This window comes from Pleurodeles waltl, chromosome 9 (assembly GCF_031143425.1).
Source record: "Pleurodeles waltl isolate 20211129_DDA chromosome 9, aPleWal1.hap1.20221129, whole genome shotgun sequence".
Classification (NCBI taxonomy): Eukaryota; Metazoa; Chordata; class Amphibia; order Caudata; family Salamandridae; genus Pleurodeles; species Pleurodeles waltl.
Genome location: NC_090448.1, coordinates 888,072,191 through 888,087,955, shown reverse-complemented (window position 1 = coordinate 888,087,955; position 15,765 = coordinate 888,072,191). Strand labels below are relative to the sequence as shown.

Below are 15,765 nucleotides of genomic sequence, written 5' to 3'. Positions count from 1 at the left end.
CAACTTGCCTGATCGTGCAAGTAGGTAATAAATATAGTTCGACCTGCGTGTTGGTGAATCTATTTCTCAAGACCTTGTAAATTTTCTCTGCAGATTTTTAGAAGAAAATCAGTAATGGGTAATGGATGACTGGGTATTACAAGATCACTTCCTGCTTGGGGTTTTCCAGTGATGGAGCTGTTTGTTACACCTCTAAACACAAAATGCAGAGACTTCATGTCCAGGAGGTGGGAACCATGATCCCTGGATAATGACCCTTTTGGTGGTGCGCTGGTGAGAAATATTAAATTTTTCCTTCCATCCCTCTATTACCACCAACAATTCCAAAATTAAAGCTCTCCAAGCAAAGCTGAATCCCATTGACTGAGATTTGTAAGACTGCATCCTGTAAATCAGTCCATAGGTTAACACAACACTTTACTTGATTCTGACATGAGGGTGGACTTTGTAGTAGTTCAAGAATCTCACAAAAATGAATTTACACAAGCCTACAGTGCTTCAGTGTGTCTCTTGTTCTCTCTTTTTTTTTTTTTTGGTAGAGAGCCATTCTTAATGAGATGTGCTTGCTACTCTTTTGTAACATTTATGACTATCCGTGAAGATCAACGAGCAGAAGACATTATTTGTAGTCTTAGTTCTGGTCATAGTGATTCTCATTGAAGCCCTCCCATTTCCATTGCTTTTTCTTGGCCATGTACATCAAAACCCCTCAACAACGGGATCTTGAGCTTACTCTTCTTATCCTTCTAAAAGAACCGTCACTGAGATGCAACTGCCAGTTCAGTGTATTCTGGGACTAGAAACACCTAGGCTTCTTAAAAACATAGGAAACATTTTCTTGCACAGTGTTAATATAATGCTTATTGGGGCACATTTTACCTTTTATGTAACATATCTTTTAGCAAGTATAGGATCAAAGTTTAACACAGGACTGCAGTTCGAAAAAAAACTGTTATATAGATTATTTGCAAGGTGTGTTTTTTTTTAAATTTATTTTTAATTGGAGATTCTGAATTCACACCCTTTGTGGAAAAATTGCTCCTGCACGCAGTTGGGAATTCTAATGTTTATGATTTGAATGAAGAGCACTATGATGCATGCCAATGCCTACAAGTAATTAATTCTTATCTGCTTCTCTTCCTGTTCCTCCAGCTACATCTATAATCTGAATTTGTCATGCCCTTGCTTAGAGGTAAATGATGCGCCTCCATTGCCTTCATAAGCACCTTTCCTCTCTTAAGCTCGCCTTCAGTTAACTGGTCCTACTCTAGTCCTTGGCTTTAGACACTGGTGTCTACTGCACTTCCTCAATTTACCATGCTGCTTGGATCAGTTCTGGTGGTGTGGGCGAGGTAAAAGCCAGTGACCGCAGCTACATGGTCGTGACCTCGTGCTATGCTGCTTCCTTATCAGTGGTGATGGATAACAGTGAATGAAAGAAATAGGATAAAGTGCGTGCATACACTTGAAGGCTTCCTGATGTTAACAACTGGAACTGCCTGTCATGTGGCTCAGTCAAAGGGCCAGTGAGAAGGTGTTCGAAACAGAGGAAGCAATCTCAGCACAGGTATGCTCACCCTAGTGACTTTTTGAAGCAAGGAACCAGTAATAGGGGCAACAGGAATTACTGATTTCTTGGCTAAGCATATTTCTGAAGAGAAGTGGATGAGTGACTATAGTAATGCTTATGTCCCCCGACAGAGGGGCCTACATCTAATACGACCAGGTACTGCTATCTAGTGGAGTTTATTAAAGGCCTGTGAGACCCTGTCAAATGTGCCAAGGGTTAGCCAGATTGCCACGTTCTAAATCGATTTTAATTAACAGATGGTGGAAGCAGGAATCCCAGATAGCACACTTTTGACATAGTTCAATCTAGATGTAATTAAGGCATTACCTAGAAAAGATGTGAGCTGGGCATGAGGACCATTTTTAGTATCCTCTCCCGGAACTAACAGGAATGATATACTGAGTTAATCTGTAAGATTGGATTGAAAGCCCCTTATCTAACCAGTAGCCTGGGCTTTTAATGTTGCAGATGCCAAGGGTGGATCTCCCATGCAGGATGGCCATATATTGAGATGCCATGAAGAATGCTTTGCAAGCATTAAGACCACCAGAGTTGCCAGAGTGTTATTAGCATAGCAGAGTATTTTGAAGCCAAAGGCCTAGACAATTTAGGCCACAAGTGGGGAGATGGATACTAAAAATTGTAGAAAGATAGACTTGCGGAGCTCTGCACTAAAGCTGAGCTGGAAAGGTCGTAAACTATATGATTTGAGCAATAAAGATTGAAAGATAGGAGCCAGCCTGGCTGACAGACCTCCATATCCTACTTCCCCAATTATCTGGCGCACGATGGAAAGATCAACATTGTCAAATGCTGCAGAAGGAGGCAGGTGGGAGGTTTTTTCACCTAGGCTCCACTGTAGCTTGTTAATAACTGCAAATAGTTTTGATTCCGTACCAAGCGCAGTCTAAAACACCATCTGGCTGTTAATTTGTAGCTGTTGATCTTCAGGTGAAGGATCCTAGCATCATACAGATGAGATTGGGCATAGGGGGCACCACCCTTTGTCCAGTACATCCTCTTCATTCCACCCACCTAAAATTTCTCGGTTTTAGAGGACCGGGCTTTGTGTGAAGGCATGGGAACACCAGAATGGCCCTGGTTGGAAGCCCATGGAAAGAGTGACGTAGGTTTGTTGCCTGGCAGTTGCTAGAACTGCTGTGAATCAAAGATAGGTTAGATCCATGTCAATACAACCTCACCCCCTAGATTTACTACAGTGTTGGAAACATGTCGGAAAGCTGGCTGCATTGAGCATTTGCATGGATTGTATGATCCTGGTGTTAACATTTTAAATCTTTGGCTACATCCCTAAACACTTGCTTACTTTGCATGACCGGTGTTATTATTTATCACAGAGGTCTTTCTACTGAACAAACGGATTGAAGAAAAGCAGGCTGCTTTATTGGTCACTATTTCAAAACTAAAGGAGGATGAGCAGTATCGAGAGCGGCTTGGAAAGGAAATTCAGGATGTGAAGGAAGACTTTCGAGACAAGAAGGAAGGTAATGCATTTTTATGATGGGCAGCACTTAATAGGGTACTTAAAGTACTAACACTCTCAGAGTAACACAATTGCAGGTGAAAAATAACCACTGTTTGAAAGATAGACTACCAAAAAAAGAGACCATAAAGTTGTCAAACATAAGTTATTTTATATGGGGTTCCAATGTTTAATCCTAAAATAGGAATCAATAATTTGAACATGTACTTAAAATACTATTCATCAAAAAATGAAAACATTATGACTGAAGACAGTATAACTAAGGAAAAATGCTTAATGCATTCTGATTCCCATCTGGGGCGAAAAGTAAAAAATGTCATCCGAATAACTGGAACCCCTTTTCATGTGTGTAGTTGTACAGCAAGTTATAGAAGTTAACATTCTGAGTGTCAGGAAAAAGTACATTCATTTTAGTGAATTGTGAACTTCTAGATACATTCTCAGGCCTTTCGTTTCCAGGTATCTTTTTATATAGGGTACTTTCTGGGTTGCCCAGCTTTCTTATTTTTGCTAAGTATTCATTGACTTTAAGTAAACTTTGGAATTGCAGTGCATATGATTAATGCATGTTCCCGTTAATGAACATTCTGTAGTGTATTATTTTGAGAAACTTGTTTGCCATTCAACTTATATCTCAAGCCAATTATGGGGGCCGAAATGAATAAAGGGACATGATCTCAACGTCATTGTTTATTAATACTATTATTCCTTTATAAATAGGAGAGGGTGGGGGGTGAATTGAACTCGCAGTGGATTACATTAAATGAAAGCTTATGTAAAGTATGTGCTTTCAACTAATATCTTTTCAAAGTGGTGGTTGAACAGTAAGGACTACCAAAGGGCCATGCACATGGGAGTCTCATTCTGATTGGCTGGTGAGGTAATATTACATCACATGCTTTAGAGTTGTGGGAAACAGGTCTTTATCACTGGTTAAATCCTTCAGTGTGAACATTTTAATGTTCAGCCAATAGAGCTTATGTTCTATTAAGCTTTGATCCTCTGAAACCACCATGGACACTCCAAATGTTGATATTGATAAATTAAGAAGCCATTCACAATGAGGGCTTAAGTTGGGTGAGCCCAATGTAAGATAGATAACATTACAACCGTTGATCACTTATGTTTTTAGAAAGAGAATGAACAGTCAATCGTACATAAGGTTATGTTAAAATCAAGGCTAGTATTGAACTGTCTAATAAGCATATGTTTCTAGTTCCAAATTGAGCTGAAAATAGATATTTGGTAATTTAGTTGAAACACATAAACAGGCTGACTAGACAGGCCAGCCAGCTAGTTCACATGTTTATTCCTCGTTTTCCAATGGGCTGTCAACCTCAGGAAATACCGCACGCTTACCAGCAGCATTTCTGAATACTAGGTTGCTTATTACACATTATTCTGAGGTATCTCGCACATATTAGTAATAATTCATTACATATTCTGTATTGGGCAGAAACATGGGCTTAAGACTCTTTGTTGTCTGCGTTTCACCTTCCATCCGGGTTTTTAAATGTTGGTAGTGAAACAGTTGTTGGAGTTTAGCCATCCTTAATCGAGAAAGAATGAGAGTACACCTTTTTTAGCAAATGATAGTAAAATTAATGCAGAATCTCTTCGTTTTATCAGGGAGAAGGCCAGTGTTAACAGGTGTACTAATTTACTTCCCCCACGTCACGCCTGCCATTTTGGCCCATATTCTGCTGATATATACACTTCTTTTTAAAAAAACAACAACATTTTTTTAGAGTATTTAACTACTAGCACTTGCAACTTGATTACACTCAAGCTTGACACGAGTACTACAGTGGTGCACAGCGTGCAGTGTCCCAGGAGGCCAAAGCAGAAGGAAATCTGCGGCTTGGAGTATCTAAGGTGCATCCAAGGCAAAGGCAATCTCGGTGTGATTGGCACCCCGTGTGAGGGTTGGCGCATGAGTGGCTGGCTGAGCAGTCAGTGTGGCATGCACCAGCCTTGCAGGCTGATAAGATGAGCCATTCACTCTTCCTCATACTCCTGCAGCAGTGGTCCAAGGCCTACCCCTTGCCTGCAGCTTATGGCCTGTTGAAGACGCCCAGCCTTCTCCATCAATCGAGGCCAGCTAACAAGGTGAGCGTGTGCCCTGCAGAGGGGATCAGTGTAGCTCCTCCCTTCAGGACAGGAGCTGACCTCTCACCTTATTCGCCCTGCCAAAGATAAATGCTTGGAAGACCACATAAAACCGCCGGCTGGAGTTTCATGTCCCCTGCCGGATTTCCTTTGAGTCTCCCTCACCCACTTGGCCTATGTCCTGGCCTTGGCACGTCACTCTGTGCCGCCTCTATGAACCAGACTTGGTTCCTGCTGAGGGAGACCTGCAACGAGTCAAGTGGGGAAGAGGAGGATCCAGCAAGGTCAAGGAGGGGTTTGTGGTACTTTTTAAGGGTGTTAGACTCATTGAAGGGCTGCCCCTGGAGCAGTCGACAAGATGTGTCAGCTGAACCCTCGAGATTAGGTTGGCTGCAAGCTGGACAGTAGTGGCACAGCAGTGGTCATAACACAAGGGATAGCCTACGGTCAGGCATTAACCAAGGAATAGCTGCTAGAAAGCTAAAACAAGGGGCAAGCAAAAGGCAGAGGAAAAAGGAGAGCGAAATCCGGGTCTTACCACTACATACTCCGCGATAGCCTTTATTTGCAACATAACGGCACAAACTCTGCACGCTATAGAAAGACACTTACCGTCTACACTGCACCTTGTTATAATTTCATTAACGTTTCCCATTAATTAACAGCAGCATCCATCAATCACAGGCATGCAAGGTGCCCCCGTGAGATCTTGGAAACTAAGGTCTGCACCACCTGCGCCATCAACAAGAAAAGGAAAAACTTAAATCCAGGATTAACATCCCAAGTCAGGCCCAGCCATTATAAAAGAATCACAAAAGCAAATCTCTGGTTATTTGAATAGCCCCCTCGCTCCCACTGTATTAAAAGTAAGCTCCCAATAATCGGGGGTCAACACCTGGCCCCTGTAACAAGTCGGCGACCAGTGCCACAAAGGCTTAAAAACTCCTGTGAAAGAGACTTGACTATTAAAAGTGCTAGGATGCACCCATAGACACTTTACAGGCGAACATGGAAGCCCTAAACGTCCATTCATCCTCACTTGACTTACAGGCTGACCTTCTAAATATTAATAGGTCAGCCTATTCCTGTAGTTATCTCAGGAAATTGACACCAAACTGGTGGGCTAAACAACTTGATCTCAAGAGTGCAGAGAGATCCTGAAGCCAACTTTCTGAAATGTCAACAGCACTCTTATACTGAAAGCTGAGTTTATTGACTCTGTTCCTAAGCAGTTTGACTGAGATGAAGAAAAGTACTAGACAGCCGACCATACTAAACAGCATTAAGGAAATATGCAGTTCGGGGGTCTGACAAAGATGGCGGCGAGCACAGACGTGCAATAAAATGCTCCGTACAAAAACCCTCCAATATCAACATCCTGAAACCTGTGCGCCCCACCTCTTACTAGTGGGGATGGATGGACACAGCTGAACACCTATGACTGAGATGTATTTGTCGCCCCTCACCGCTGTAGCGATGTGGGAGTGGCTAGCAGTGGTAGCTCTATACAGCAGGTGGCTGCCACAAATGTATTGAGTCCAACAACCCCATATGCAGTGGGGACGCTGCTACTAAGATGAGATGTTTGTGACCTACGCCCACAAATGGCCAACTCTGCGATGGTACAACCTGGGGCCCACGGTGAGAGCGAGAACCAGAGACCTGCAACAGCAGGATTCTTAACCTGTGCCGCTTACAATGCGCTGGAGAGTCTCAGAAGCCTGGGAGTGGGAGGGCAACCAAAGTTGACCTTATCCAACTGCAGCAAACAGACGGCGCAAGTCGGCCACAGCAGCTGTCCGTAGGAGTGCTAAGACCACGGTGTGGCCTTTGGACGGGGGAACAGAGCACCGCAACCTGTGCCACAAAGAGCGGATAATGCTGCAGAACTCTAAACTTTTTAAATTGCTAATATAAATAAGACCAGGCATAGCAATCCCAGGAGAGAACAAGGTGGCTAGAGGACGAGCCACAGCAGGGGTAGAAGTTGGTCTCCATGCCGGCTCCACAGAGGACACCAAATCTCCCGTCCCTGACTTTAATGTGGAGTTGAAGAACGATTTATCACCTGAGGTCATTGCAAAAAAGGGTGACCCGATGTCAACCCCATGACTATCAACTCTTTTGGCTGAGAGCATTAGTAGCTGCGGCCATACAAGGATGGAGAGTCAACCTACTGCATCCAGCAGTCTCATCGTGCACATAACAAAGGGACTGTCTGCACGGCATGTTTCCCTCACAGAGAGCAGTACGCCCCCAAACCGATCTCTGTATCTGTGAGGAACTCCTACAAATTGACAGTGTTCCACTGATGACTGCAAGCCCATTTGCTAGACAACCTAGAAGGAGCATTGAAATTCACTGTGCACGTAAGTTACTGTTTCCTCAAGATTTCCGAGTCAGTACACTATAGGCCGTCCAGCGTCGGAGGGAGGGATGAGGATAAGAGACCGAGCGGACTCCGCACTACCACCTCAAGAAACACTACGAAACACCAGCATTTCAGGTGCCATTGTATAAATACCACATTCTTGAAATGTCAGGTGAATGGCGTTGCCCATTAAATGTTATTGTATCCATTCCTAACTCAATCGCAGACACATACACTTTGCCTGCCTCCAGGAAACTCTTCTTGTGCACAAGCTAAAGTCAAAAAGAGAAGGACGGACACAGTGCTAGGCACCGCTTACTCAAAATACTGAAAGGGTGCTGATCTGGGTGGCTGCTGGGCTTCCCTTCACACTCAACCACTCCATAGTAGACACAGAGGGTAGCTATGTAGTGATGGAGGACTGTCACTGGTAGTGATCTATGTCCCAAACATAGGTCTGGCATCTTTCCTGGAGGGCCTTGCCCAGATTCTGCTCCGATATCACACATCGCCATGTATATGGGGAAGGGAATTTAATGGGATACCTGACGTAGTGCTTGATCAATTTACCCCCTGTGAGACACCCATACACTGATGATCTCCAGATCACTACGTCAGTGGGCCACACACTCAAGTAGCAGACCAATGGCGAACACAACACCCAGATGATGGAGCTTTTTCTTTCTGCTCTAGGCTCGTTATGTTGCGACACAGAGGTGGGACAAAGGGTCATAGACATCAAGTATTTGGGCTGTACATTATCAGACTATAATCCCTTGAAATGTACTCGCGTGAGCTCCACGCACATATGCATACCTACATGGCACCTCATTGTGGATACCCTGAAAGATCCAGGTTCATGAAAAATAGGGGAACACATAAACCAGTACTTCACAGAAAACAAAAACTGCTGCAGTCACTACAGTAGAGTGGGACGCCTCAAAGTGGTCAATAGAGGCCATTGCCTTAAGACATCATCTGGAACAAAATGGGCCTTGCTAAAAAGAACTCTAGACAACACCTTTCAAGAAATACCTCCTGGGGTGATGTGTTCGTGTTACAAATTAACATAACATACCCCAAGACTGGACCCTGGCACCGCAGCACAAACATTGTAGAAAGAAATATTGAGAGCTACTAAATCAGCTAGGCTGTATTGATTATAGGGAGCATGAAATGCAGCAGAATGGAGAGGGCGACAAGATGAGTAGACTACTGGCCTGGTTGCTCCAATTGGAGCAAGCTGCATCCCACATGGGGTCGTAGGGGCTAGCCAAGGAGATGTAACAAGTACCCAAAAGAGTATTGATTCTGTCTTCAAAGAATACTATAGGCGCATTACATTCAGCCCCAGAAAATAAGGACTACTCCCTCATCGCTAACAGCCTAGATGGGTTAGATCTACCATGACTCACAAGACTGCATGGTCTCCCAACTCGAGGAACCCCTCTCGCTAAAAGTCAAAGCCGCGATCCAACAAACATTACCTGAGGTCGGGATGCAGTGGGAGACTGGGTACTTACAGATATCTGGGAATCAATATATGTCATGAGTAGAGCATCCTCCTATAGGTCAATCTGGGGAAGTCATTAGTGGCAAATAGACGCTCGCTCCCCTTTTGGACTTCGTTGCCCCCTACCTTTGATGGGTAGAGTAGCCTTCTCTAACATGTTAGTTGTAACATGCTGTATTTCTTTGCAGCACTACTGGTGATTTTCCACAAACCATTCTTTAGAGACCTGTGCTCCTTGTTAATGATGTTGATTTAGGGTGCGAGAAGGAGACTCATGTCCCTTGTAAAACTACACACCCTCAATGTAGGGGGGCCTAGGTTCCATCATTACGAAATGTACTGTGCTGCAGCACACCTGTGAATTCAAAATTACTGATGTCTAGATGAAATATTTTTTCAGCACAATTTGTTCTCCAAATGTACGTTTAGTTTTTCCCCAACTTGTTACTTGTTTCTTTCTGAGAATAGATGCGTTCATAGATCAGTTATTAGAACTGCATTAATACAGTGACTATACACTGTATTTTGTTGTACTCTTTTGATTTACAGACCGAATAAACCCTATTTCTTATTGTGATATATTTTCCAAAACTGTAATAAGTAAGTAAAAATAATGTGCTTTTATTCATCCTGAGAGTATATAGCTTTTCTATTCTCTTGTAAATGGACATCTCAGCTAAAATAATTTTTAGGTTTGGTCTCACTGGCTCACACTATCACCTCCATCTCTGTCATGTGTTTGTGTAGCACGGACACTTCAAGATATTATATAGGTGCACTGATGTTTTTTAAATTTTCTATTCTTAATATTTTTATTTCATGAGGGGTTATCTTTGTATTTCCAATTTTTATTATGGTGGTCCCAAGGATGGTCTCGCGGACTTGTGACATGGGAGACCGAAACAATGACGCCAAGTCCAACTCTGCTCACGTGACTTGATTGCATCTTAACCACTTTATTGTTTAGTCTTTATGGCGGACTGATTTTGATATTTATCAGTGGATTTTGTGGACTCTATCTAGTTTTCTTACTCTAATATTGAAATTAATCTGGCACGGTTAATGTTATTTAGGAATTTTCTGATTTGTACCCGTAATATTAAATAAACTGAATATCTGGATTTATCTATTTTGATATGCACCTTCTTTGAGGATTGATTCCTTCATAAGTCTACCCAATTTTGTTGCAATTTTCTTGCCAACTTTGTAAGACGGATACCTCATCCAATTTATTTTTTAATTTCTGTTTCTAAATAATTCCCTTTTTTGTCTCCTGACCTTTTAATTATAGTGCACACCAACGCGTCACTCATTGAGGCTAGCCCCACCCAGGCTGACTCAACACATCCACCTGCACAAAATGAAGGAACAGCCATCCCAGCACTCCCTCAATGGACATTGTCTAAATGGTCACCATGCAAGTCACCAGCCATCCAATTTCTGTTTATTACTGAATACACATCCTAGGGCACACACTGTGCCCTAAATCGAAGAAATTTGATATGTTTATGTAAGAACAAAAACAACTTATAAAACATAAACTCTTCAGACATTCTGTCTGTAGCATTATTAAAACCCAGGGGAGCCCAAGCGACAGAACCCTCCCTGATACCCTTTGCAACATCAAAACTTGCTCTAAAATTGCTAGATGCAAAAGAAAAAATGTAGATCTCGCCCTTCCATGAAAAGTGCTACCCAACCTTTATAGCAGTAACCACTCCCAAAGTAACTGCTTCAGTGCATCCAGGGAGACTTTCACAGTTGCTACCATCAGTCACACAACATTCCTTCACAGAATACAGAGAATTATTAGACAAGATTTACAGCCTGTAGAGAAGCAGTTAAACTGTTCTTTTTCAATCATGAGCAATTCCATCGGAAAGGCACATCCTTGTCAAAGTGAATAAAGAACGGTCACAGGGATGGTTAACACCACTGCAGAAGGGTCTCGCCACTCTACTGCCTTTGCCAAAGCAGGCTGGTCATGGCTTCCCTATGCTTTGGTAGGTCTCCGCTCTCAGACCAATTAACTTTTGTTCATGGAATATATCGGGCATTCAAAAAAAAAAAAAAAAGGGCGCCAACCCAGGAGTAGTTAAGTACCTGAGGAAGTTCCAAATTTTTCTCCTAAAGGAGACCTCAGCAGAGCACACGGTGCCCCTGTTTGGGGTACCTGGAGTACAGTGAGACTGAACTAAGAGCAAGCCCCCAAGGGCCAGCCAAAAAGGAGGCCTCGCAATATGCATCTCAGCACATCTTAAAATAAAGGCAAAACAGTTAAACCACTCCCAGAACTGCTCGAGGTTGTCAAAATTGAATACTGGACAAAAGGGGCAAAGCAACCACTTATGCTACTTTAAAAAAAAAAAAAATGTAACTCTTTATTGAGTTTTGAAAACGTAACCAACAAGAACATTGCAGTGCATATCAATGCAAAAGATTACAGAGTCTATTTTATCACATTCCTATAGGACGGAGCAAGCACACAGTCTGGAGTAAGAATCTAAAACACTACTGCAGCAGAAATTACCATCCCCCTGCCCACCCACCCAAGAAGGATCCACATGAAACCAAGTCTTACATCTTAAAAATTGCGAAATTGCAACCCCCCCACAGTTGGTCGTCGCTTCTCTGATCAAAACAAGGTTCACTTAATGAGTCATCCTCATCCGTACTCCCCTCTGTGCTTAACTCTTCCATACCAGTGACTCGGTCGAACATGCAATCACGTCCGTGAGTGCCCCCTCCCCTCTTCGTGTCATACGCATATATTGTTCTTCAGCAGCACCCCATTCCATCAAATCTCGGATCCAGCAAGGGAAGGAAGGGCTCCGGGTGCTCATCCAACCAATGGCTACCCAACGTTTGGCCAGTACCAGGGCCAATTGTGAGAGTTTGTATGGGATATTCCTGCCCTGCAGCCTCCTCACCACTCCACCTAAAAGGCAGGTCACAGGTGTTACTTCTAGCCCCAATCCCATTACCTCCTCTACTCTCTCAACTACCTCCCGCAAGTATCGGTGCACCATCTTACAGGACCAAGCCAAGTGTAAAAAGGAAGCATTTAAAATGCCACATCTAGGACAACCCGCCCCCCTTGCTGGATCAATCTTATTGAGATGGTCAGGTGTGATGTATATTCTGTGCACAAAGTTGAAGTGTAAAAGTTTGAACCTGTTGCTACAGAACACCGTACGCACCAGCGATAACGCCATTGCCCAGTCCACATCCTCCATAGGATCTCCCAGTTCACGCTCCCATGCCCTGCGCGCAACACTCATAGGACCCTGTTGACCCTCTCTGAGGGCTTTATAAAACCGAGTGATCAGATGGGTCGCCTCACCCCAATTCAGTAGCCCACTCAACACCGCCGATCCCTGAGGGGCCAGCGGAAACCCACATCAGATCTTCCTAGCCACACTCTCCATTTTGGCAAATTGCAAGAACTCACCTGAGCCCAATCCGAATGTGTCCCGAGCATCCAGGAATGAGATGAAACTCTCCATTGAGATATATGTCTCCCAACACTTCACATTCTCCCAGCCTCCAGCCTTCCATTGACATTAAGTTATCCATATCCCTAAAGGGGGCTAAGTCCCAAATCTTCAATTCTCTATCAAACGGGGCACGTCCAAGAACTTTATTGACAGCCCGCTACTATATCCAGGCATAGGTTTTGACCAGGTATGGTACATCTGACTCGGACCGTCCGCCTGACATCAGCAGATACGCCAGCGCCTTCCCACCCAACATTCCTACGAACAGTCTCTTCTCCCAGTTGCCCGACTGTCATCCACTTCACAGCATGTTGTAAATGCGCAGCCTAGTAATACTTTTCTCTGCAGCATCGACAATGCCACCCTGCTACGCCATCCAGCCCACACCAATGATTCGAGCAGACAGCGGAAACAGAGTTCTGAACCAGGTAAAGACACTGTGGCAAGAACACCGTCTTGGCTCCAGCCGCAAACCACCCCCCCCCCCCCCTTACAGAGAGAGGTAGTATTTTTCAAAACTGAACCGAGCGCTCAAGGCCGGTTACCACTCGTTCCACATTATGCTTTTCATTGGCCGCCACAGTGTGAGTTACCCAAATATCTAAAGCTTTCGAGCTCCCATCGGAGCCCCACCACCGGTAACCTCTCCTGGGGGGGGCACCACAGAGAGAACCCAACTAGAACAGAAGTGACTTCTTCCTATTCACTTTAAGACCCGACATGGCTCCCAAAGCCTCCAACAGCTGCAACAACGCAGGCACCAAAATACTGGGCTCACGAAGATACACCAGCGCATTGTCCGCATATAAGGAGACAGTATGTGTGGTCTGCCCCACCTGGATACCCCAAGGTTCCAGCACCTCTCGGATCCAGATCGCCAATGGCTCCACCGCCAAGTCAAAGAAGAGCAGCGAAAGTGGACAGCCCTGCCTGGTTCCCCTGCTATTCTCCCAGGATTCTGAGAGCTCTCCTCCCACTCGAACATGCGCAGAGGGTGCAGTATATAGCAATTTCACCCACGCACAGAATTGTGGGCCAAACTCCATACCTCGCAGGACCGCCAGTAGATAGCCCCACTCCACCATGTCGAAGGCCTTCTCCAGGTCCAATGACACTAGCGCCAGTTCATCATCCTCACCCTCCGTTTCATGCAACACATGGTCCAAGCGACGTAAATTCAGTCTTGCTTCGACCAGGAATAAAAATTGATCATCATGCACCAACCTCCGAATCATTCCTCGAAGCCTGGTGGCCAATATCTTGCAAAGGATCTTCACATTACTATTCAGCATATTAAGCGGGCGATAAGAGGAGGGATCACCAGGAACCCCCCAGGTGTAAGCATCAAATAGACAATGCCTTGGCGCATGGTTTGCGTCAGGATGCAAAGCTGTTGCGCCTCTTCAAACACCGCCAACAATTTAAACGCTTGATATAGCTCCATTGGGAACCGGTCACCCCCTAACGACCTGGATTTCGTCATTGCCTCCACCGCCTCACTCACTTCCTCAACAGTTATTGCAGTCTCAAGAGCCTCCCTACACTCCGGTTCAAATCGTGGGATCCGCATGAGCTGTAGAAATCCCCCCAACTCATCATCTCGATACTCACTGCAGATGCTCTACCAATACCTGGAGTATATCCTTGTACTTGGTAATCGTCTTACCTTTGGCATGCCTAATATGCAATATGGGGGGATTCTCCACTTCCTGTTTTAGGCGCCATGTAAATAATTTACCTGATTTGTCCCCCTCCTTATGCAAACACTGTCTAAATGCTCTAAGTGTTACCTTACTTAATGTGTCCCAACAGTTGTTCACCATCTTGTACAGCCGAAGCTGTTCCCTCTCAGTTTCACATGTAATTGATGTCTGACACTGCAAAGCCGCCAACTTGTCCTCCCACTCAGTGAGTTCTTGCTCCATTTGTTTACGCACCCCACATGCGGTACCAATGCAAGCCCCTCTCACAACAGCTTTCAGTGTCTCCCATTCCGTACCCCTAGAATCCATAGTGGGCCAGTTCAGGTCCAAGTAGTCTTTGCCGGCCACCGCCACTTTATCACGGCACCCAGCATCTTCCAAAAAACGTGCAGGCATGCGCCAACTACGTGTTAACCCAGTATTATCGGGTCCGCAACTGCATCAACACTGGTGTATGATCAGAAAGAAACACACCCAGATGACTAATGTCCAGAATCTGTGAGGAGTTCAGTCCACCCAAGAGAAACCGATCCAGCCGACTATATGTGTTATGTGTCTTAGAATGACAGGTGTACTCCCTGCCTTCTGGATGTAGTTCCCTCCATGCATCACATAGCCCTAAATTGTGCATTACCTCAGCGAGAGATCTCGTCATCAGTGGTTTAGTCCCCAAACTAGGCGGGAGACGATCCTTCTCGCCATCCAAGATACAGTTGTAATCGCCAGCCCATATAATAGGCGCATCCACCCGTCACCTATAAATTCAGGTATACCATCATAAAAGGAGTGATCATCCACATTCGGCACATAAATGTTCAGTATAATGAGGGGCTCCACGTCTAAAGTGCCCTGAACAAGCACATATCTCCCTTCAACATCTACTTCACTGTATACATGGGTTAAGGGGACCCCAGGGGCGATTCATGTCGTCAAACTTCTCGCTCAAGAGGAGAAGGACGAGGGGAACATTTGACCCCACCATTTCTTTGCTAGCTTTTCAGTTTCCTCCTCAGTCATATGCGTTTCCTGGAGACAGGCGATATGAACCGTATGGCACTTCAAAAAGGAATGCACCCCGTACCGTGTAGTGTAATTCTTCAGCCTCCTGACGTTCCACGTCAGTATGTTAATCTGTCAACCCATACCAAGACTTTATTACCTTCCGTCCCACTGGCCCCCATTCCTCTCCTCCCCATCAGAGAGATAAAGCAGGATGAGAGCCCATTCCATCTCCTGCACACATACATGCACTGCTGTTGTGAACGTCAAACATTTGCAAACCTGACCAACCAGATAACCAAACAGCCCATTACCCGCCCTGGATGAACAGTAAAACAAACACATCAAACCATACTGTAGATCCATATTTGTGAATGCTGCCAGGACAAGAGCCTAATCCCCAACCGCCCCAGCTACTGGGTCCTACCGCAACTATGGAGTAACCACCCCCACCATCCCGTACGCAATATTCTTGTAGATCAGTACCTACCAATAGGAA

At 44.7% G+C, this 15,765-nt stretch overlaps 1 protein-coding gene across 2 annotated transcripts in view; it reads left to right on the top strand.

Moving 5' to 3' along the window:
- Positions 1-15,765, top strand: part of SPC25 (SPC25 component of NDC80 kinetochore complex) — a 99,916-nt gene that overhangs the window by 11,558 nt on the left and 72,593 nt on the right. For both annotated transcript variants that reach the window (XM_069208222.1, XM_069208221.1), the window contains one exon: positions 2,929-3,075. In XM_069208222.1, the coding sequence (XP_069064323.1) occupies positions 2,929-3,075 (147 nt within the window). The remainder of the gene's footprint in view (positions 1-2,928; positions 3,076-15,765) is intronic.